Genomic DNA, 24,258 nt, shown 5'->3' on the forward strand with positions numbered 1-24,258 from the left:
ACGTTGCACCATCCTCTCCTTCTCCAGCGAATTCTCTGCCGGAAGACATTGGAGGGTTTCATGAACTGCTGGAGGGAGCCTCAAAGAGGTTTGACTTGCATCTTCCCGTGAAACAGGCGGACAGTTTTCTATATGATTTTAAGGATTCCGCTAGGAAATCTATTCCGGCCATTGCAATGGTCAATCACACATGGGAAGAAGGTATACAAATTGTGAAGAGTCCAGTTCAGTACCTGCAGCAATTCCGAGAATGGAGAAAAAAATATATGGGCTCTGTAATCGTCTCCAGCATGTCTAATCGGCCAGCCAAGACCCCCAATCTGTGGTCATGCAAGCAGCCCAGAGACGCTCTGGGAATCCTACGGCTACATGTTCTTCTCCTAATAAGGATGGTAGAAGACTGGACAGTACAGGAAAGCGTTTCGCAGTAATGGCGGCCACGTCCATCAAGGCATCAAATACGTTAGCCTTATTAGGTCGGTACAACCGGCAAATGTGGTCCGATTTGGCACCTTTTTTTAGATCTTCCAGTTGGTAAGAAAGAAGAGGCGACCCAGATTCTACAAGAAGCAGCTAGAGGAGCCTCAGAGATCATTGATATAGCCATGGGCATCTCATCAGAGGCTTTCAGACAGATGGCAGGAGCAATTGCTTTACCCAGGCAAGGCTGGCTTAAAGCTACTTCTTTTTGTCCGGAGATTCAAACTAAGATTCTCGACATGACCTTTGATGGCAAAATCTATTTGGAAAGCATATAGATGATGCTGTTCAAGGGATTAAGGCTGATACGGACACAGTACGTTCACTAGGGACACTACAACAGCAGCGGTTTCAGTCCTTTCATGGTAGAGGAGGAAGAGGCCGATACCAACAAAGGACATCTTTTCAGTCCTATAGATACAAACCCTACCAGCAACAGGGTTATCGCCTGTATGCAAATCAACAGCAATATCGATCACATAATGTGCCCTACCAACAACAGACGGCCAGAAGAAGGCCCTCGGCACGAGAAAAATCACAGGACAGTGGGAGAGGTCAGTGAGTCTTTCAGAGCACCACCCACCTCACTACGACGCAAACCTCATCAGAACCACTACCTCTCTCAATATTACCAGCAATTGATAGCAAAAACATCAGACACATGGGTGTTAGACATCATTCATCAGGGACACACCCTAGAGTTCATTCAAAAACCTCCTACACATCCTCCCAAACCAAGAATCCTCATCATCTGACCTTGCTAAAGATGGAGATTTCAGATCTTCTTCTGAAGGGGGCAGTAGAGGAGGTTCCTCAGCAACATGGAGGAAAATGACTCTACTCCCATTTTTTCCTAATGAAGAAAAAACAAAGTACCAAATGGAGGCAGGTAATGGATCTAAGGGGTTTGAACATATATGTAAAAAAACAACTCTTCAGAATGCTATCGCTACAAGAGATTCTCCTAATGTTAAACAAAGGAGACTTTATGACATCATCAGATCTCTTGGATGAGTACTTTCACGTACCTATTCGCGTCAAACTTCGACGTTATCTAAGGTTCGAGGTGGCGGGGTGCCACTGTCAGTTCAAGGTATTGCCCTTTGGTCTCCGGTCTGCGCCAAGGGTGTTCAGAAAATGCATGGCACCAGTGACTTCGTTTCTGAGGCAGCAAGGACACCAGGTCTATCCTTATCTAGACGACTGACTAGTAAAAGGACCTACGTACCATTCAGCTCAAAACTCCTTAAGAGCTTGTCGTCGGCTATTCAAAACACTAGGCCTAAGAGTCAATGTGGAAAAATCCTCCCTGGTACTGTCTCAAACTCTACAGTTTCTAGGGGGCAGTGCTGAACACAACAGAGGCAAAGGCATACCTATCAGAAGAACGCATTAAAAACATCCTAAAGTTGGTGTCTCAAATACAAAGAAAAGTCTGTTTGAGTGAGGATGTACAAATCTATGCTAGGGATGCTTACATCCTGCATACCACATTGTCTGCTTCACATGCGGCCACTTCAGGAACAACTCGACCTGCAATGGATACAGGCTCAAGGATCATTCAAGGATCTCATTTTTACCACTCCACAAATAAGGAAAGCTCTGTCATGGTGGGGGGTAAGAACTAATCTATTATTAGGACTACTATTCGAGCCTCAACCTCCCAGTTTCATAATGACAATGGACACATCTTTGCAGGGGTGGGGAGCACATCTACAGGACCCGGAAATTCAGGGTCACTGGAACTCTCAGGAAGCACTGATGCACATCAATTTGCTGGAACTAAAAGCTGTGTTTTAGGTCTACAAGCATTTCTCCCCAGAATCCACGATTCCCCAGTTCTAGTGAGAACGGACAACACTACCACTATGTTTTACTTGCTCAAGCAGGGAGGAACAAAGTCACAAACATCCTCTCTTGCTCAAGAAATTTGGCAGTGGCTTCTAAAACACAATATCACTCTACAGATTCAACATGTTCCAGGAATCCACAACACGTGGGCAGACTCCTAAGCAGATCCTCAAACCTCTGCCACGAATGGGAGTTGGATCGTCACCAGATTCTACAAATATTCGCTCAATGGGGAACCCCGGGTCTAGACCTATTTGCATCACGAGAAAACAAGAAATTCAAAAGGTTTGCAAGCAGATTTCCTCAGAAGAGCCTGTGGGGGGAATGCTCTTCAACTACGATAGACAGGAATGTTTGCCTACACATTTCCACAGTTCCCTCTAATTCCAAAACTACTATGCAAGATGAAATCAGAACCGTGTCATTTGATCCTCATAGCACCAGTATGGCCGAGACAGTTCTGGTTCACAGAACTTCTGCGAATGTCTGTCCCCTCATATTCCATTTCCGCCTGTACACGGTCTGATATCCATGAGCAAGGAACAAGTGGTGCATCCACAGATAGGCTCTCTGAATTTGTCGGCTTGGAACCTCATGACCAGGAATTTCAATCCCTGAATATTCCTCAAGACTGCTGAGATTATTCTCAGTCACTCAAGAGCAATTACCACCAATAAAACATATGCTGCAAAATGGAAGAGGTGTCCCTCTTTACACCCTCTACAGTCAACGCCCGATCAAATGCTGCCTTATTTGCTGCATTTAGTCAAGAGGCTTAGCCCTTTCATCTCTTAAGGTGCATCTAGCTGCAATCTGGAGGTACCGGAGAAAACCTGGACAGGTTTCCCTTTTGTCTACCAGAGTAATGAAGGTGTTTATGAAAGGACTCTTAAAGTATTTCCACCAATAAAGCGTCCAGCGATTCCCTGGCAACTCAACACTGTTCTCGCACAGCTGATGAAGACGCCTTTCGAGCCTATTCATAAGGCTGACATAAAGTTTGTGTCCTGGAAAACGGCACTATTCCTAGCCCTAACATTTGCCAGGAGAGTCAGTGAAACACAAGCCTTTTCAATTTCTGAACCCTTAATGCAATTCAAGAGGGATAAGGTGGTGCGGAGAATGAACCCAACGTTCATTCCAAAGGTCCCGAGTTCATTCCATCTGAAAGAACCTGTTGTTCTACCTACATACTTTCAGGAACCAACGTCTCTTGTGGAAAGATCCCTTCACACGCTAGACGTCAGACGTTGCTTGAGATTTCACAGGACAAAGACATTTCGAAAATCAAATCCATTTCTTATTGCTTTTGCTCCTCCCAGGAAGGGGTATGCTTTGTCTAGAAACAGTATATCCCGGTGGATCACTTCAACAATTGCCTTTTGTCACGAGAAAGCAGGACGACCACTGACTTCGAAGGTGTCGGCCCATTCGGCATGGATGTTGGCTACGTCGGCTGCATTGTTCGCGGGAGTGTCGCTCCCGGAAATCTGTAGGGCGGCAACATGGTTGAATGTCCATACGTTTACCAGACACTACTGTTTGGATACAGCATGGAAAGGCCATTTGGCGTGGGACAGGCTGTGCTCCGTCGACTGTTTCATTAAGGTACTTTTTTCAGGATTTTATGACTGTATATACATAAATATGTGTTATGATTCCATACGTATATAGTTAAATATATATTTAGTCTTTGATGTTTTGACATTTGAGTCCTACAAACTGCTGTCTTTATCTTCCACTGGTAGGTTGTAAAAGTGGTTATTTGGTTCATAAAGAGAAAAGGCGTCTTGCCCTTAAAACGCTTTTCTGGAAATTATGTACTGCTTACTATTCTTATTCAAGCATGTGAATCTATGAAAGATTCAATGCTGGAGAAAAAACAAGTTACTTACCTGTACACTGTGGTTGTCCAGTATTGGTATCTTTCATAAATTCACATGCGGCCCGCCCACCTCTCCGTTTTAAGGCAAACCACTCTTACCTCATGATAGGAAGCCTGCATACACGTGTGCTGGAAATCTGAGGTATGGTGGCTCTGCAGGGGATTGTGGTCTCAGGGCTGGCGTCTCATTGGCTGATAGTTGGACCTTATAAGGAGGACAATAGGTTAACAAAATTTGGTTCCCTTTGCATTGGTTTCACATGATTTTTTTCTTTTATACTGCTATATTTTAAATATCGTGAGAGTCCCACCATGACGACGGGGAAGATTCAAGCATGTGAATCTATGAAAGATATCAATACTGGAGAACCACAGTGTACAGGTAAGTAACTTGTTTTTTCTCCCAATTACAGATTAAGTTTAATTCACTTTAATTTTCTAAAACGTATCTATTTTACTCCCTTACAATTATTCAAGATGGGATTGGTTTCAAAGCCATGCTGTCAGCGATGTAAAGCCCTACAGGCCTTCTTTCTTCATTTGGTCTAGCAATGTCAGAGAGTTGCTTTTTTCTGGGGAGTGGTGTTTGCACACATACATGAGATCACTGGGCATGAAGTCCCATATACTCCTTTGGTGGGACTATTGGGTTACGTTAAAGAAGTTTCTGTTATCGCCATGTTGCCATGCTACTCTTGCTTGCTAAACACAGAGTTGCTATTCATTGGGGCAGAAGACCTGCACAAAATCATGGATTCGCAATGTCAGATACTGTCAAGAGCAACTGTCAACCATTTGGATGCTTATGCCACTCCGCTCTTGCCCCAGGGACATCTGGGAGCTGTTCATGTCATGGCTACGACATAGAAATCCCGATTCACTAGTGACTACTTCTATGACTTGAACACACTTATACACTGTGATCCATTATGCTTCTTTCTTAGCGCACAGTGGGGTGGTCTGGTCTTTCAGTTTGGCTTTGTCGCTTGACTGCTCAGCAATTCCCAAGGGGATACAGGCTTATTTACAATTGATACTGCATAATTTGTGTCTGATATGCCCTAACGTGTTTCATTAAGTAAAAGTTGTAATATATAGTGCTATATAGTATATTTTGGATAGGTGGACACTCTATTTCCTCGAACTATTTCTGCCTTTACTTTCTCCCCTATTTCTCCTTCTGCTTGTTACCTCTTTTCTTCCAGTTGTTCAAATGGTACTGCTGTTTCGCTGGTATGTATGTAATGATGAATGTCAACAAAAACAAATATGAAACTGGCTGTTGAAGGCGGGGTCGCCAAACCACTTCCAAGCTATGACAAACCTCTTGTCATCTTTGAGGTTCACTATCAACATGATCAAGTCACACCCTCCTCCTTCCCTTTATGGGCACCATTCTGGGCACAGTTTGTTTTCGTATCTCTGGATCTTGGATTCTGGTGATCTTCTAGAGGGAGGGCATTGTAAGACCATTATCTCACTAGTGTTTCTGTTTTCATGTGCTGCTTGGTTCCATTTCAGCTCCCTCATCATAGAAATGGTACGAATGTTTGGGTTTTTCCATTCTATGTACATTTTAGAGGAACCAATCTGCTTCCTGAGGTACTGACCTTTGTGATGTGTTCAAGAATATTACTGTTCTGAGGTAGACCACTCTGTTACCTTTCTTGAAAACATTTGCAACATTTTTAGCCAGTGACAAATTCTAATGTAGGTCCATTGCATATGTCACCTGCTCAATGGCCACAATTTGCATTGGAAAAACTGATATCACGGATCAAGATAATCAGAATTTTACACTCCACCCACTATTAAAATCGCACTGACCACCCTCAAGGTATGAGTTTTACGTATTAGTGGCAGAAAATGGACCGAGATGTAAAGGAGAAAGTTTGAGGATGTTCTACCTGTAAAATTGCTGACAAGAATCTTGGCACAAAGACACCACCTATGGTTCCAGTGAGTGTACCAAAACGAGATTAGAAGAAGGTGGCTTTAAATTCCTTTGGGACGTCCCATGGGTTGCCGTCACGTTTGCCCTTTTTCTGATAGGCTACAGGTCCAAATTAATTAAAGTTACATTTGTTAGACAACCGGATGCTAAAATAGTAATAGTAACTGGAATTTTAAGGAACTTCTTTGTGCATGAAGGTCTCCCCTTTGTAAATTTCATACCATTAGATAAAGCAGAGTTTGAACAAGACCGGAATTGTGTATTATAAAGCTATCCTATAATAGTCTCACGTTAACTGTTTAGTTAAAGGAGCTAACAGAATAGTCGGTGGATATGTCAGGTTAGCTGTAGCTGAAAGATCATCAGTTGGTGAAGTGGTGCAAGACGCGTTGTGATCTTGTCATTCCAGTGCTGACTACCACAGGTATCACAATTTTGAAATGCTGAAAGGACACACGGCTACAACCATGATGTGACCTCAGGGATTCAATCATTGTTCTAAGAGTTGTGGAAGTGTTGTATGTAAAGGCCTGGATGTTGATGCTGTAGTTGGAAATAGGCAATCACACATGAACCTGTGGCTTGATGTCTGGTATTGTCAAAAATAGAGATTTAAGATGAGGAACAATGTTCAGTTTATGCGTGATGTTAATAAGGGTGACTTGAAGTTTGTGCCAAAAGAATTCGTAGAAAGGTCGTATAGCAAACCTGCCAACACACACTGTGCCACCGTGTGACACACAATATAGGCTCCCATCACACGGTCACCCGCTGAGGAGCAGATATCAGACGGTGACAGGGAAAACTAGATGGAAAAACACTGTAAATAGTGGATTTCTAGCTCTTTTTCCAAGGCTTTAAACTGCCGACATCTATTAAGGGGTGTGAAAACACCAGAGGACATCGGCACCAGCCGCAGTCAGCTTTGTTTTTAGTTTTTGGAGGAGGGGACGTAGGGGCAAAAGTGCCTCTTACGTATTTCTTGGCACGAGGCCCTGCCCAATTCAAGGCCCTGACCCCTCCTCACCCAGTCAGATTTTTGTTCAGGTTGACTGGTATGGTATAGCCTGGGTTGGATCCAAAGATTATTTGTGAGAAGAAATTGAGAATGGTAATGTACTGTGTTACAAATATTTTCTGACAGTATTGTTAGTGATGAGTGCGAGAGTATTCATTCGCTCATAAAGCAGCAATCTGTGCAGTTAAAGCAATTTGCTTTTACACTGTTAAGTTCTCTCGACCTTTCGGGTTATAGAGCAGCTATTGGTTAAAGCATTAGCTATCACCTGTCAGAGTCTTTATGTGTGTTCCTGAAATTTCAATAAAAGATGTAAACCATAAAGCATTAGCTATAATTTTTCTACTCAATCTCTGTATATGGAATTTAGAGCGTTTAGAACCTTTTTAGCAGTTTGCTTATGTATTTAAGTTGTTATGCTGTGGCTCAATTTCGTCTGTTTGGAGTCCGTATGTTCCTTTTAGTTTGATTATTTCTGTTTGAGTTTTTCTGTAAGGGAAAGGTGTGTTATGCTGTGTGTTAGATTAGACAAATATGTAGTCTCTATTCTGTTCTCTTTGTCTCAGTTTGCCTAGAGCTGTGTACCTTTGTAGATTGAAAGAAAGAACTGTCAGCCCAATATAACCTTACAAGTTTTCTAACTAAAGCCATACAGTTTAGTACAGGAGTTTTAATCTTCGGTCTAAAGTCAAAATACAGAATATGCCATTAGTTAATTTCAGCAAAGCATATATATCGTAAATTAAAGCACTCATTACAGTTCAGTATCAAATCCGGCATATATTTGCCTTCTAAGAATGGGAGTAGGGGTCTCTGTTGTTGGAGAAATGCACACTCTTGTATTGGGCTTTGGACAATGGGGTTAATACATTCAGTGGGAACCCATGATTCATTAAGTTCAAACAAATAGGAAATAGTTTAAAAGAAACATTTCTACAAGAAATACATTCAGTGATTTTCCCACAACCAATACATGATGGTTAAATCATTCTCAAAGTTTTGGCTATGCAGTTTAACTGATGCAATGTAAACAGAACTAGGATGAGCAAGATGTGTCCTTGGCCTAGTACATCCAGGAAACCTTTTCTGATGGAGCTTTTCTGCTGACCTATGTGAAACTGTTAAAGTTTATTTTAGAATCGGAAACGACAATAATATCACATGACGGATTATGACGTTTAAGCAAGGTAGAAGATGATGTAAACATGGTTCGGTATTAGTAGTAGTTCAAATATAGCACATTGTTTTTATTAACAGAAAATGAGTGCTCACAGAACCCTGGCAGTTGCAGTCTCCCTTGGGTGAAGTGGCTGTGTTTTCTTCCCTCTGCCAGTCTCTGTGGTCGTAAATGAAGACACAATATTCTTACTGTTTTCAACTGGTTTTTCAACAGAAACCCTACCATTGTGAGGCATTTTAGAAAACTAAACACCAATAATAATTAAGAGTGATATGGTTTGTGTGGGTCCCTGCATGTTTTCTAACCCAGAATGTTCCACAAATGTCAAAGTATGATTCTTAAAAATGCAAATTTGGCCACACCAGTGTGACTGAAATCTCGGGAATTTCCAGCCAGTGGCAAAACTCTTATGATCCTGCAGTCACGTAGGTCTCATGAGAATAAAAGTGGTTAAAAGAACGATGCACATTTGGCCTAAATATGTTGCAGAAGAGAGGTTCTGAAGGCTTAAGCTCAACCTACCTGAGTATCAAAAACAAAGAAAAAAACTCTGCACAGCGGGGAAAACCCTTAGCGGTCACATGTTTCTTACGTTGCTCAGTTTTTTGTTCTTTTCACATCAGATTAGCACCATTTGTAGGTGACATTGGAGTTTAGAAATTAATACAATTATGCTTCCTTTTGTTATTTTCACAGGTCTACCACAATTTCCATGACGAAGTAGATGAGTATCGCAAGCACTGGTGGTTATGCAATGGACCTTGCCAGAAAAAACGACCTTTTTTTGGTTATGTCAAACGAGCCATGAACAGGCCACCATCTGCCAATGATCCTTGGTGGGCAGAGCACAAGCAGACCTGTGGAGGCACATTTACCAAAATCAAGGAGCCAGAAAACTATTCTAAAAAAGGAAATGGAAAAAGAAGCCTATCATCGTCTAAGAACGTTACGCTACCCACAACTCATAGCCCAGTGGTACCTACATCTCAAAACACTAAGCTGTCCGATGACAAAGGTATGAACAGAGTGAGAATCAATGTTGTGCAAAGCCTGATATGGCTTGATTATGTGACAAAAGAATGAAGAAATTAATACTGTTTCATATATTTATATTACCTACTGGCAGTCGCAAGTAAGTAGTTATAGTTAGGACCATTTTGTCCATAGGAAAAGTGTTTTTGACTTGCCTATAACTTTGGTTTAGTTTACAAGGCTTCACGAAATTTTCCCAAAAAGTGCTCCGGTGATTCTAGTTTGACATGGAAAGTTTCGGGGGGATTCGTAAAGCAGGGGCTGAGAAAAATGGGGTTGAAAAAAGGGTGCTTTTGAAATGTTAATATACATAGGAACCTGTCAACACGACTGCAGCCCGTACCACTGAACGGAATTACACCAAATTTGGCAGAAAGGTAGGTGGTGTTACGCAGATTGTTCTTTTTGTTATTTGGTGCAAATATGTGGAGTAGTTTTTGAGAAATGTAAGTTGAAAATTATAGTGATATCTCTTGCTGCAGATATTTCATGGCGATTCCGCTATAAATTGTGAATGCACATGCCAACAGGGATGCTGTGATTGGTAGGGTGCAACCTGTTCAGAAAGTTGCGCCCGCCATTTTATCGATCAGGAAAGGTTCCCAGAGCTGAAGATTTCTGTGAAAGGTAACATAAGGGATCAGGTTGGTGGTACCCTGACCCCATATTTGAGAAATGGAGGTGTTAGTGACACGAGTTATGTGTCCAAAATAGGTTTTTTTAAATCATGCGTGATATCCGCTATGACAATGCAACCGCCAGCACAGCCCCCATGTACCGTCACGTGGACGTCACGAATATTGCGATATCCTCACGGTTATCAGTCCGGCCTTTCAAATATTGGTGGAGATATAAAACAAAAAGTATCTATATAGACACCCTTGCTGGTCACAGTCACAGACTCCTGTACCTACTCACTTATACACTCAGTCATACACCCACTCACATACCTACCCACTCACACACTAATGCACCTACTCAGACTCACTCAGAGACCCATTTGTGTACTCACATAAGTATTCAGAGACCCATGCGCCCACTCGCATACATGGTCAGAGACTTAGACACCAAGTCACAGACCCACTCAGAGACTTGTACACCTACTCAAAGACCCACTAACACACCCACTCACAGACCCACTGATGTCTTATGTTTCCACTCACACACGCGCTGAAAGATTGATACACCCACTCACAGACCCCCTCAAACACTTATGCACCCACTCATAGATCCAGTAACACATTGATATATCCTCTCACATACTCAATAAGACAGTCCAACACTGACATTCCAACTCAGACACTCATACACCCACTCACATTCCCACTCAGACACTTTTGCACCTAGTCAGAGACCTACTAAGAAACGTATCTCCGTACTCACATATGCACTCAGACTTAAACACCCACTCACAGACCTACTCAAAAACTCATGTGCCCACCAATATAGCACTTAGACTCATACATTCACTCACATACCAACTCAGACACTTATACACCCACTCAAACACTGTTGCACCCACTCATAGACTTAGTAAGAGACTCATGTGCCTACTCATATACCCACTCAAAGACCCAGTGAGAGACTCACTCAGAAACTCATGCACCCACTTACATACTCTGTCGGAGGCTTATGCACCCACTTGTATAGCCATACAGAGACTCATGCACTCACTTGTTTACCAGGGGTGTGGAATTTAATAAAATATCTACTTGTCCATGGGGCAGGTTGCTTCATAAATCTACTTGTCCTGTAACAAAATCCACTTGTCCCTTTGGTGCCATGTAGTGCGGAGACAAATTATGGCAGCAATCTAATTATATAAGAGCTCTGATATAGCTTCTCTGATTATGCCAGGGCTCATACCATAGTAGTGTTTGAATACTTGCAATCCCCTTATGTTGCCACATTTACGGAGATCTACATAATGGGGCTGAATGTAGTGGTAAGCAATAGTTCCAGGGTTAGAATGCCCTTTTGAGTTTGTGCAAACTATTAACTTGCGTGTCTTCTCTAATCTTTTCCCTTATTGAGAAATGTTGGAAATGTACTCCTGACAATGGCAGATATAAACCCTCTTCCAGAGTTTGGGGGGGAATGGTTGATGGGAAAGTGAACTTGCAAACACTCAATTTTTCGCATGAGCAATTCTACACATGCATATTTGCAGATTGCTAAAATGCAGATCTGAAAGAAACACGTTAGTTAGATTCCTCACCTTAGAATATCCCCAGGCGTCACACTGGATCCGGAAGATTTTTCGTCAGCAATACCCCTGGCGCGTCGCTAGGCGTCGTCTGCGGCTCCGTGTCCGTCGTCGGCGTCGTGCGCCGGAATGACGTCGTCGGAGTACTTAGACGCCGCCCTCGCGCGCTGACGTCAGTTCTTCTTTTTTCCGCGCCAGTAAGCGCAGATCCGGGAGAGCTACCCCTTTAGTCACTTTTTGACTAACTTTTTCGATCCTTTTTGATCTTGTCAATCGACTCCGGTGCCGGTAGGATGCCTGGTTTTAAAGCCTGTGCTGACTGTAGCCGCCTGATGTCGGTTACGGACCATCACCGCCGGTGCCTTTACTGCTTGGGCCTTGACCACGACGCGGAGTCGTGTTCCGACTGCAAGGCCCTGACCTCGAAGGCTAGACGGGAGCGGTCCTGTAAGCTTCTCGAGATTCGCCACTTGGCTCCGCGCGCCTCTCGATCCCGGTCCAGGAGGAGGTCCAAGGATCGGTCGCGGAGCCGCAGCCGACGTCACCATCGGTCGTCGGGATCCAAGTCTTCGGGTAAGTCGAAGCATTCCAAGAAGTCCAAGAGGCGACACCGCTCTTCGGACTCCCCTCGCCAGTCGCGCGACTCGGCCGAGGGTCAGGGTGGTTCCACCCCCGCGGCTCCGGCGGAGCCGCAGGCGCCGCGCAAGTCCCCATACCCGCCGGTCCCTGGGACTGACGCGACGCCGGCGGAGGTCAGTGCCTTCCTCTCGGCCATGAGGAGCCTGGCCCCGCCGTCGACGACCGCTGGCGCGCCTTCGGGCCCCGCGGACCCGACAGGGCTGCCTTGCCGGCCGGTGGCTCCGGCCCCGGCGCCGTCGACGGCTCCAGCCTCGACGCCGCAAGCGCCCGAGGGACCCGTTCCCGAGTCCCTGTCGACGCCGGTCAACCTCGTCACGCCTCCTCCGCCGGCGTCGACACCGGTACCACCCCCGACGCCGACTCCGCTCGACGTCGAGCCCTGGTTCAGTCCCACTCCGGACCCGGCGCCGCTCTGGCGTCGATGGACGCCGCGTTCGGCGCCGCTAGAGACACATTATGTCTACCGCCCGGCTCCGTACCTTCCTCCTGTATACCAGGAATCGGATGATGGGGACAACTGGGAGGGATCCGAGGATCCTATGGCCGCTCAGGCTCAAATGTCACAGGACTGGGCAGATGAACTGGGGGAGGCCAGTGGCCTGGATACCTCTCCGGACACTGGATTTGTCTCTCCTCCGACTGTGGCTTCGGAGGAGGGCGCTGCTTTCTCTGTGGTGCTGCGCAAGGCGGCCGCAGCCCTTGGGCTCGAGCTACCTGCCGTGGCTGTGAGGACTAACGTCCTCACTGAGGTGCTTCAGACTGCAGCAAGCTCCACTGAGCCTCTGCTGCAATTCAATGAGGCCTTCATTGACGTTCTGCAGGGCACCTGGTCCAAGCCCTCCACAGTCTCTCCTGTGGACAGGAACGTTGCCAGGCGCCACCGCCCTGCTCCGGGCGACCCCAGTTTTCTGTCCCAACACCCTACCCCCGAGAGCCTGGTTATCCAGGCCTCTACCTCCCAATCCTCTTTCCCGACCGCCCCGCCGGACCGGGATTCCAAGAGACTGGAACAGTTCGGCAAGAAGCTGTTCTTCTCCCTTAGTTTGGGCCTGCGGTCTTTGAACACCGCTTGTCTCTTGGACCGTTATTCCCACTCTCTGTGGGATGCGGTGGAGGACGCGCTGCCCCTGTGTCCGGAGGAGGTCCGGACACGACTTACCCAGGCTCTGGCCGATGGGAGGGATGCCGCGCGACATGCTATACGATGTGGGCTTGACACCACGGACTGGCTGGGTAGGGCCATTTCTACCACAGTGGCGCTTAGACGTCACGCCTGGCTGCGGTCCACGTCATTTTCGGGCGATGTCCAGAGCACTCTCATGGACATGCCCTTTGATGGCACTCGCCTCTTTGGCAAGAAAGCGGACAGTGCGCTGAATCGCTTTAAGGACTCCCGGTCTACGGGCAAGTCCTTGGGCCTCTCGGCCCCGCGGTCGCAAACTTCCGCCTTTCGCGGCCAAGGAAGGGGTGCCTCCTCACGTGCGCCTAGCCACCAGCTGCAGAACCAACCTGCGCGCGGTCGCGGACGTGGTTTCCGCCGAGGCGGATCTGGAGGACGACGAGGTCAGCCCACATCCACCCCGGCAGCATCCGCCTCAAAGCCTTCCTAGTCCGAGCTTTCAGGCCCATTCCACGCCAGTGGGCGGCAGAGTTCGCCATCACCTGCTCCACTGGCGGTCCATCACATCGGACAGGTGGGTGCTGCAGATCGTCCGAAGGGGCTACTCCCTCCCCTTCGAGACGACCCCTCCAGCCATGCCACCGCAGCACCACCGTATCTCGCAGCACCACCGTATCTCGGGGGATCATTTGAATCTTCTCCACGAGGAAGTTTCGGCCCTCTTGGCCAAGGGGGCCGTCGAGCGCGTTCCGAGCCCAGAAGTAGGTCGTGGTTGTTATTCCCACTACTTTCTGGTTCCCAAGAAGGGCAAAGGGGGCCTACGCCCCATCTTGGACCTCCGGAACGTCAATGCCTTCCTCCGGAAGGAGAGGTTCAAGATGTTAACTTTGGCTCAGGTTCTGGCTGCCCTCGACCCTGGAGACTGGATGGTAGCGTTGGACTTGCAGGACGCATATTTTCACATCCCCGTCCTGCCGGCCCACCGGCGTTACCTGCGGTTCACGGTGGGCCAAGAGCACTTTCAGTTTACCGTGCTCCCCTTCGGCCTCACCAGTGCCCCTCGGGTGTTCACGAAAGTGATGGCGGTGGTCGCAGCTCATCTGCGCAGATCAGGGGTTCCAGTCTTCCCCTATCTCAACGACTGGTTGTTGAAGGCGGGCTCGCCCCAGACAGTCGTCTCCCACCTCCAGACTACGGCGGATCTCCTGCATTTGCTGGGATTTTCCATCAACGTGCCGAAGTCACACTTGAGTCCCTCTCAGACGCTCCTCTTCATCGGAGCAGTTCTCGATTCGGCGCAGTTCCGGGTCTATCCACCGGAACAGCGGGTCCGGGATATTCAGGCCCTGATTCCCATCTTTCGGCCTCTATCCTGGGTTTCGGTCAGGCTAGTGTTGCGGCTTCTGGGGCTGATGGCCTCCTGCATCCTACTAGTGCATCACGCCAGGCGGCGCATGCGGGCTCTGCAGTGGGACCTGAAGTTTCAGTGGGCCCAGCATCACGGCAACCTGTCCGACAATGTCTTGATCTCGGAGGGCACTGCACAGCAGTTGCAGTGGTGGCTCACGGACCGCGATTGGGTCATGGGCAGAAGCCTCTCCGTTCCCCAACCGGAGCATGTCGTAGTGACGGATGCGTCCCTCCTGGGATGGGGTGGCCATATGGGAGAGGCGGAGATCAGAGGCCTCTGGTCTCCGGCGGAGTCTCGCCTCCACATCAACCTGTTGGAGTTGAGAGCGATCCGGCTTGCACTGAAAGCCTTCCTTCCCTCTGTCAGGGGCAGTGTCGTGCAGGTGTTCACGGACAACACCACCACCATGTGGTATTGCAACAAACAGGGCGGGGTGGGGTCGTGGACCCTTTGTCAGGAGGCTCTGCGCCTCTGGACGTGGCTGGAACACCAGGGCGTCACCCTAGTGGTTCAACATATGGCGGGCTCTCTGAACGCCAGAGCAGACGAACTCAGCCGCCGGTGCATGATGGATCACGAATGGCGTCTGAACCTTCGTGCCCAATCCGGAACCACCAAGATGACTTGGGCCCGGTCGTGCCTGATCTTCTTCAGCACTCTGGGCAGAAGTGGTATAGGCGGAAAGGAGTACAACAGACCGCAACTCCACTCGTGACGAAAAGCGTCGCCGAGCGAGTGCCGCCTTGGAAATTCCAACGCGCAGAACTGCTGACATTGCGCGTTCACTTCGGTGGCGAATAGATCTAACCAAGGCTCTCCCCACTGCTGAAAGAGACCTTGCGCCACCCCGGATTGGGCACGAAGGTACTGGTATCCCGAGCTACTCAGTATGTTAACCGATCCTCCGTTACGTCTGCCCCTTCGGGAGGATCTTCTGTCGCAGCAGCAGGGGACGGTCCTCCACCCGAACCTGTCCAGCCTCCACCTCCATGCGTGGAGATTGAGCGGCGGCAGTTGATGCCATTTGACTTGCCTCCTGAAGTCTGTGATATCATTCTGGCAGCCAGGCGTCCCTCCACAAAGACGGTATACGCCTGCCGGTGGAACAAATTTGTGGCATGGTGCACAGCAAAGGCTGTGGATCCCCTTTCCGCCCCTCTTTCTGAGGTTCTCCTCTTTCTTCTTTCTTTGGCCCGGCAGGGCTCTGCCCTGGGCACCCTGAAAGGTTATCTTGCTGCCATCTCTGCCTTCTTGCGGCTTCCTGATCAGCCTTCTCTTTTCAAGTCCCCTGTAGTTACACACTTTCTAAAAGGCATTACTCACACGTTCCCTCCTGTCCCTTTTGTAATGCCTCAGTGGGACTTGAACCTTGTCTTGACATTCCTGATGTGCGCTCCCTTCGAGCCTCTTCACAATTGTCCTCTTCGTCTTCTGACTCTTAAGACTGCTTTTCTGGTAGCCATCACCTCGGCTAGACGGGTGAGTGAGCTCCAGGCTTTATCTTCAAAGCCTCCTTTTCTGTCTGTTCATCCGGACAAGGTTGTCCTTCGGCCTCGTCCCTCCTTTCTTCCGAAAGTGGTGACTCCATTTCATCTTGGGCAGTCTGTCACCTTGCCCACCTTCTTTCCGCCTCCGCATCCTTCCAAAGAGGAAGAGAGGCTCCACTGTCTGGACCCAAAACGTGCGCTCTCCTTTTATTTGGACCGCACACAGCAGTTCCGGGTGGACGACCAACTTTTCGTTGGATACGTGGGTGCTAAGAAGGGGAAAGCGGTGCACAAACGAACCATCTCTCGGTGGGTCGTTTTGTGCATCAAAATTTGTTACTCTTTGGCAAAAAAGGACCCTCCTGTTGGGCTGCGCGCCCATTCTACTCGGGCCACGGCGGCTACTACTGCTTTGGGATGAGGTGTCCCTTTGCAGGACATCTGTCAGGCGGCAACGTGGGCTTCGCTACACACGTTTGCCAGGCATTATTGCCTTGACAGCCAAGTCCGGAGGGATGGCTTCTTTGGCCGTTCTGTCCTCCAGGACTTTCTGGTGTGATCTTGGTTCGCAGACCCACCACCGGGGATGGTGTTGCTTGGGTATCTATTCTAAGGTGAGGAATCTAACTAACGTGTTTCTTTCAGATGAACAAGTTACTTACCTTCGGTAACGATGTATCTGTAAGAAACATTAGTTAGTTAGATTCCTCACCGACCCACCCATCCTCCCCGTTCTGCGAACTGACATCTAGGGTTAAGGTTATCATTTTCAGGCCCCTAGATTTTATTTTTGGCACCAGTGTCGGTCTTTGCATGGCTCTGCGTTCCTGGCGCGGAAAGCTATGTACAAGAACTGACGTCAGCGCGCGAGGGCGGCGTCTAAGTACTCCGACGACGTCATTCCGGCGCACGACGCCGACGACGGACGCGGAGCCGCAGACGACGCCTAGCGACGCGCAAGGGGTATTGCTGACGAAAAATCTTCCGGATCCAGTCTGACGCCTGGGGATATTCTAAGGTGAGGAATCTAACTAACTAATGTTTCTTACAGATACATCGTTACCGAAGGTAAGTAACTTGTTCTTCACAAATATTTTATAGGAGTACTATTTCTTGTCCTACTTCTGTAAATTCACGAAAGCCGTACAGCTGCACTTAATGCAAGGACGCATACCATGGGTGCAGCTTTGAGACTTTCTTTAATAATTGGGCCTCTAATGAAGGGCGCTAGAGAGCGCGCGGCCAAGATGGCTGCGTCCGAGTGAGGCTCCTGAGCAACGGAGCCGTTTTCCTGCGGTTATCCTGCCCGGAGTATGCTGCGGGGCCGCCAAGACTACCTGTCCCTGCCCGTGGGCTCCCGGCACCCAGCGAATCGAGCGGTGGCGACGGGGGCGGCCTCAGCCTGCGTGCCGCCCCCCTTGGGGATCTGACCGACGGACAACGCGGAGAGTGCTGGAAGCGGCGTTCGGCCGCGCGCATCACCCCAAGCCGCGGCCTGCCACGAGGCGGCTGGGCCGCACGTCACGCAGCGGACCGGCAACGGGAGGACTGGGGACCTACGAGGGGGTCCCCCTGGGGCGACGGTACGCTTGACGCCTGCTGCGTCGCCGGCGCTGTGCTGGCACCCCTCACGCCGTGACTCTGCCAACCCCAGGACATCGGGGGCCTGCCGTGGTGGACGGAGGAGGACGGCATTGTGCCCGGAGGCGCTGGGAGGGGACGTAACGCCCGCACCCCTCGGTGGCCCGGTGAGTGACCTGCTGTGGAGGACCCTTCTCTAGGCGTGAGGCCGGGGACGGGCCCCTGGCGAGCGCCCGACTGCTGCCCCCCGGAGGCGCAGCAGATACCTGTAATGGCGGAGGCGACCCTGGCGGCCTTGGTGTGACCCTGCTACCCACGCCGGTGGATCGGGATTGGGGCGAGGCTCCTAGGGGACTGACCACTGATCTGCTGGACACGGGGAGGCGGCTGCTCCGGATCCGACGGAGTGCGACCTGGCGCACTTTGACTACTGGTTGTCTACAGTTCGCGGTGCACCTCCCCCGCTGGCGACGCTGCCCTGCGCCCTGACACCCTTGGTGCTGGCCTGACTCGTGGCGGCGGGACTGGACCCCCTTTGCTAAAGGCGCCTGGTAGTGATTGCAGCCCCGATCGGCCTCGTGCATCACTGAGCCCTCTGAATGCCATCGGCGCAGCAGCTGGCCATGGGGCGGCTCCGGAACAAGCAGGCCGAGAACAGACTGAGGGTGGACGGCCCTGCTGCGACGGCGGAGCGCCCTGTAGTGATCGCGGCGCCGCCCGCATCGACCCTGGAGGCCAAAATGGACGCCATGTTGGCGGCGGTCGACCGACTGAGTAACACACTGGAACAAACCCGTACCTCACTGGAGTCCCGAATCGACAAAGTCACGGTGGACTTCACCCTGCTCCACGCCGATCATTGCCGGCTGGCGGACACTGTTGCCGGTCACGGCCAGGCGCTACAAGATGTGCAGCCGATAGTGCGCAATCACTCCGCCACTTTGCAGGATCTGATCGACCGCGTTAACACTCTTGAGGACCGCGCGGAGGATGCGGAGGGCCGCTCTCGGCGCCAGAACATACGCGTCGTGGGCCTGGTGGAGGGCGAGGAGGGACGGCGACCCGAGCAGTTTGTTGAGGACTGGTTGCGAGGTATCCTGCCCCCAGGAATGCTCTCCCCGCAGTTCGTGGTGGAAAGGGCGCACAGGGTGCCGATGCGGAAGCCTGTTCCCGGAGCCCGGCCACGTCCTTTCCTGTTTCGCCTCCTCAACTACCGGGACCGGGAAGTGATCCTCCGGGAGACGCGGAAGATGGGAACCCTTTCAATAGGGGGTGGCCCGGTGATGTTGTTCCCGGACTACACCGCGACTGTTCAGAGGCGGAGGAGCAACTACCTGGAGGTGAAACGCCGTCTCCGAGAGCTGCACATTCCATACTCGCTGCTGTTCCCCTCGCGCCTCCGGGTGGTCACGAAGGATGGGACGCGATTTTTCGATGCCCCGTCCGATGTCTGGGACTGGCTGGAGGAAACGGGCCAACATGGTGGCCCCCGACCCGCGGGACCGGGGCCTATGGGGCGCAGAGAGAAGAGGCTGAGACGGCGGAGACAGAGGGATCGCCGCGGTGGGATGGGGCCGAGTCCCCCGGCTGCGCCAAGTCCAGAGAGGATGCGTGTGGAGCGGCTGGAGGCTCTGGAGGCAGTGGCCACCCTGGGGTCTGTGAGCAGCCAGGGGGACGTGGCGGCTCGCATTCACAGTGACACTGAGACTGACCTGTCCTCCTCTCCGTCCATCCTGATTCCGGAGGACCAGGTGTTGCCGGAGGTGACCCCACAGACAGCCGACCTTCTGGGGTGAACTCTTGCTGGTTTGCATTGTGTCCGCTGCAGGTACCCTGGGGGTCGGGTGGGTTACTCCGTACTGCTCCCCGGGGGAGGGGGGGAGGCCTACTGCCTCTGGTGTCCCCTGGCCTGTGACTTCTGGGGCCCTGTTCATTTCTGTGAGTGGGATGGGGGTTGCGGGGATTGAGGGGTAACATGGGTCCCCCTACACATAGGCCGGGGACCAGGGTTTCGGGCTCATTCTGGTTGCGAGGGAGCGGGGTGACAGCGATCCCTACACGCACTCCCCTGGGACACGATTGGGCGAATGGCGGCCCTACAGACACACGAGGCCCCGAAGGGGGTAACACGGGGCTCTTGCAAGCCAGGCACAACGGTATCGCTCTTTAGCCCCTCGCCAACCCACCCCTGACCAGGCAGTTCACAGGCAATTGAGCCTTACATGTTTGGACGAATACCCGGTTCGCCCCTGTGGTTACGGAGTTCCTCTTATTCATATTGTTTTTCACTTTGTCTCTTTACACTCTGCAGTGTTCTGCAGCTTTCTCACACATCATGTCCTTGCAGCAGGAGATCTGGGTGGCGGTCCCTCTGGTCTTTCTTCCCCCTCCCCTTCCCCGGCTGGCCCGCTTCGGCCAATGAACCTAGTGTTGTCCGCGCTCTACCCCAATGGCTGACACTGCAATCGTCACCTGGAACATTAGGGGCATGCACACACCAACCCGCCGATATTCTGTTTTTGCCTATCTCCAGAGGCACAAGATAGGGGTGGCCCTCCTCCAAGAGACACACATGACACGGCTGGAACTAGACAGACTGCGCGCCCGCTGGAGGGGACAGCTTTTCGGGACTACATACTCCGCGCATGCTCGGGGTACACTAGTTTGGGTACGGGCAGGCACACCCTTCATATGCTCCGAGACAGTGCTCGACTCTGACGGTCGATACATTCTGGTGCGGGGGCGGCTCAATGGGCACCCTGTGCTCCTGGGTTCTATCTACGCCCCGAACGTTGACCAACCGTCGTTCCTTGATCGCCTCTCGGTGGCCCTGACCCCGTATGTGGGTCTCCCCTGGCTGCTGGGTGGGGACTTTAATGGCGTACTGGACACGAGCCTTGATAGATCCTATCCACCACTCCGCAGTACACAGGCGGTCTCGAATGCGAGGAACCTCACTGATTGGCTGTCGCGGTGGGCCCTTCATGACGTCTGGCGCACCTTACATCCCGCTGACCGGCTCTATTCCTATTACTCTGCGGTACATGATCTTCACGTCCGCCTTGACAGGGTGGTGAGCTCCCCGTCGCTGGACCCTCTGATAGTCCAGGCGGATTACTTGGGCCGGACTCACTGACCACAACCCTCTTCGACTGCGTCTCCGCTGGGACCCGGGGAGACCACCCATCCCCACATGGCGCTTGCAACCGGCTGCTCTCGAGGACGCGGAGTTCCGGGCCTCGCTCGGCACGGCGGTCGAGCAGTTCTTTGACCTCAATGAGGGCACGGCGGGGAGCACGTTGACGGAGTGGGACGCGCACAAGGCAACCATGCGGGGACACTGTCTGGGGGCCACGGGGAATATCCGTAAGCAACTTACGTTGCTACTCACCGCTTTGGAGACCCGGCTACTGGCATGCGAACGTCATGGCGAGGGTGGTGGGCGTGACTCGACCAGGCTGGCCCGGCTTCGGGCACGCCACGCTGCGCTGTTGGAGAGGTTGCGCTGCCACAACTACGCTGCCCATTCGGCACGGGTCCACGCCACATCGGACAGGGCGGGGCGATTGCTGGCCTGGCTGATCCGACAGGAATCGGGCTATGCGCCAATAGCCTCCCTTCGCGGGCCAGACGGCACGCTGGTGCACACGCAGTGGGAGATCCACCAGACGCTCACGGCCCATTACAAAGACCTGTATACCTCAGCGGGGCGACGGCAGGCACAGGATCTGGATCTGTTCTTAGGGGCTGCCGGCCTCCCCACAGTTCCGGATGCCCACCAGGAAACACTGGAGGGTCCCCTCACTCTGGAGGAAATAGGGGACGCGGTGGCCTCGTTTGCCTCTGGCAGGGCGCCTGGACCGGATGGTCTCCCGGCAGAATACTACAAAGCATACCGGGAGTCTCTGGTGCCCCGTCTGCACGTGTTATATCTCACAGCCCTTGAGGAGGCCACCCTGCCTGCCTCCATGAGGGAAGCCTACCTGATCTCTTTCCCCAAGCCAGGGCGTGATCCTACTCATCTAGGGTCCTATCGCCCCCTCGCCCTCCTCAACACCGACTACACGATCCTGGCCAAGGTCCTAGCGGAGCGGTTGGCCCCCACCGTGCCTGTGCTGGTGCACAGGGACCAGAATGGATTTGTGCCGAAGCGCAGTACCTCGCTTAATCTTCGCCGGTTCTTCCGTGTCGCCGTACACGGTGCACAGCACTGGCCACGGGCGGGCTGTCTAGTGTTAGACCTCGAGAAAGCCTTCTATAGCTTGGAATGGGGCTACCTGGTGGCAACCCTATCACATTACGGACTAGGCCTTGGGTTTCTGCAAATGGCGGCGCTCCTCTATAAGAACCCTGTGGTCCGGGTGAGAACTGGCCCGTACGTTTCCGAGGCCATCTCGGTTGGCCGAGGTACCAGGCCGGGGTGCCCCCTTTCACCCCTCCTTTTCGCGCTTGCCATCGAGCCCCTGGCAGCCACCCTGCGGGGGGTGTTGACGGACGGCATCCCAATGGGCGACGCCACCCACCAGGTTTCCTTGTATGCGGATGACCTCTTGATCTTTGTGCGGGATGTGGCGAATATCTCAGGGGACCTTGAACGGGTTCTCACGGAGTTTGCAACACTCTCCGGGTTAAAGGTGAACGCAGCCAAATCGTGTCTCTACCCGTTCCGTGATGATACCCTGGACCCCCGGTTTCAATTGGGAGGTGTGCCTGTCCGGTGGCAGCCAGACACCTTCCGTTACCTGGGCATTCAGGTGTACCGGCGACCCGCTGACTTAGTGGAGGGTAACTTGGGCAGGGCGGTGACGGCGATCAGGGCCCAGATGCGTTTCTGGGGCACCCTTCCCCTTGCGGTCACAGGTCGCATTGCACTGGTCAAAATGGTGGCCCTGCCCAGACTCCTTTACTATTTTGCTAACCTGCCGACCTATATCCCGGCGTCCTTCTTCGCCGCCCTGGAGCGCTCCCTTCGGGATTTTGTATGGGGCACCGCACGACACAGAGTGGCGCTCTCTAAGTTATACCTCCCCACGGGTCAGGGGGGACTTGCGATGCCCTGTTTTGCGCACTATTACCTAGCAGCACAGCTGCAATGGGTGGCCAGGTGGCTGGCCGACCGGGAAAGGGACGACACGGCGTCCGTGGAGCCACCGCTCCCCCTGACGGATGTCATCGCGTTGTTTCATCCGACGGCCAGAGCGACCAAGCCGGGGCCCCTTCTAGTGGCGGTGGCCTGTCGGTGCTATCGGCGAGCCCTCTACCTGACTCGGTCACATACCCCATATGCCCCTGCCATGCCGATTGAGGGTTCACCTAGCGGTCGAGGGATACTGCGCTCGGCAGAGCTTGCCGACTGGCACGCGGCGGATATTTGCACGCTGGGGGACCTCTACCGCGACGGTGCGCTTATACCGTTCGCCCAGCTGGCGGAGGAGACGGGGTTACCGGCCGGTCAGTTCCTCCGTCACCGCTCGCTGGTCGCGACGCTGACGAGTCGGTGGGGTGCTCTTCAGGAGGAACCGGTGCAACACCTCATGATGCAGTACCTTCACGTCATGGGACGGGGCGGCCACATGATTCGCTGGTTCGCGGCCTCATTGCGCGTGATGGTGGCGGCGGACCTGTCTCCGCTACGGGGTAAATGGGAAGTGGATTTGGACCGTCCCCTGACCGACAAGGAATGGAGGGATACGCTACGGGGGCCCACACGGATCCCCAGGAATCTGCGGTTTCGCCAAATCCAGTACTTCATACTGCACAGAGCATATCTCACTCCCGACTCCATTAATCGCTATTTCCACCGGGCGGACGCTGAATGCCCACGCTGCAGGGCTCTGGATGCTGGACTAGTACACATGCTATGGAGCTGCCCAGCGCTCGACTCATACTGGCGTACGGTGCATGGAGCGCTACGTACTTGCGCCGGTCCGCTGGCGCAGCGAGATTGGCCCGCCTGTCTGTTACACTTGTTTCGTAGGACTCCCCCCACGAAGGTTGCCTGTCGCTTCCTCGATCTGGGCCTGATTGTGGCGAAGCGGTTAATTACCAAGCGCTGGAAGGCGACTGAACCCCCTCGGGCGCAGGCGTGGCGGAGTTCCTTGCTAGTGTGGGCGGGGGCGGAGGGCACGGCTCTCTTGCGAGAGGAAACGTTAGGCCTCAGACTCACACCCATAGCGAGTCAATGGGACGTACACGTGCAGGTCCTGATGCGGCTGGATGGGGATGCCCTGAGACTCTGTGGGACACATACTGCGGTGCCACTCCCTGGCGGGGAGGGGAATGGAGGTGAGCCTGGGAGACCCACTCCGGGGACTGACGGGGAGGTCCTAACCGAACCGGGAGGATGTGCGGACACTGACATTTGCCTCTCATAGTATGACATGTCGCGGGTGATGGGGGGGCCGGGGTTTGGGG

At 52.0% G+C, this 24,258-nt stretch overlaps 1 protein-coding gene across 1 annotated transcript in view; it reads left to right on the top strand.

The window, feature by feature from the left end:
* The window catches only part of SPRTN (SprT-like N-terminal domain), a 317,435-nt gene that overhangs the window by 245,809 nt on the left and 47,368 nt on the right, over positions 1-24,258 (top strand). Inside the window, exon 4 of the mRNA XM_085611947.1 lies at positions 9,065-9,383. Coding sequence (XP_085468073.1) covers positions 9,065-9,383 — 319 coding nt within the window. The remainder of the gene's footprint in view (positions 1-9,064; positions 9,384-24,258) is intronic.

Source organism: Triturus cristatus, chromosome 6 (genome assembly GCF_964204655.1).
Source record: "Triturus cristatus chromosome 6, aTriCri1.1, whole genome shotgun sequence".
Lineage (NCBI taxonomy): Eukaryota > Metazoa > Chordata > Amphibia > Caudata > Salamandridae > Triturus > Triturus cristatus.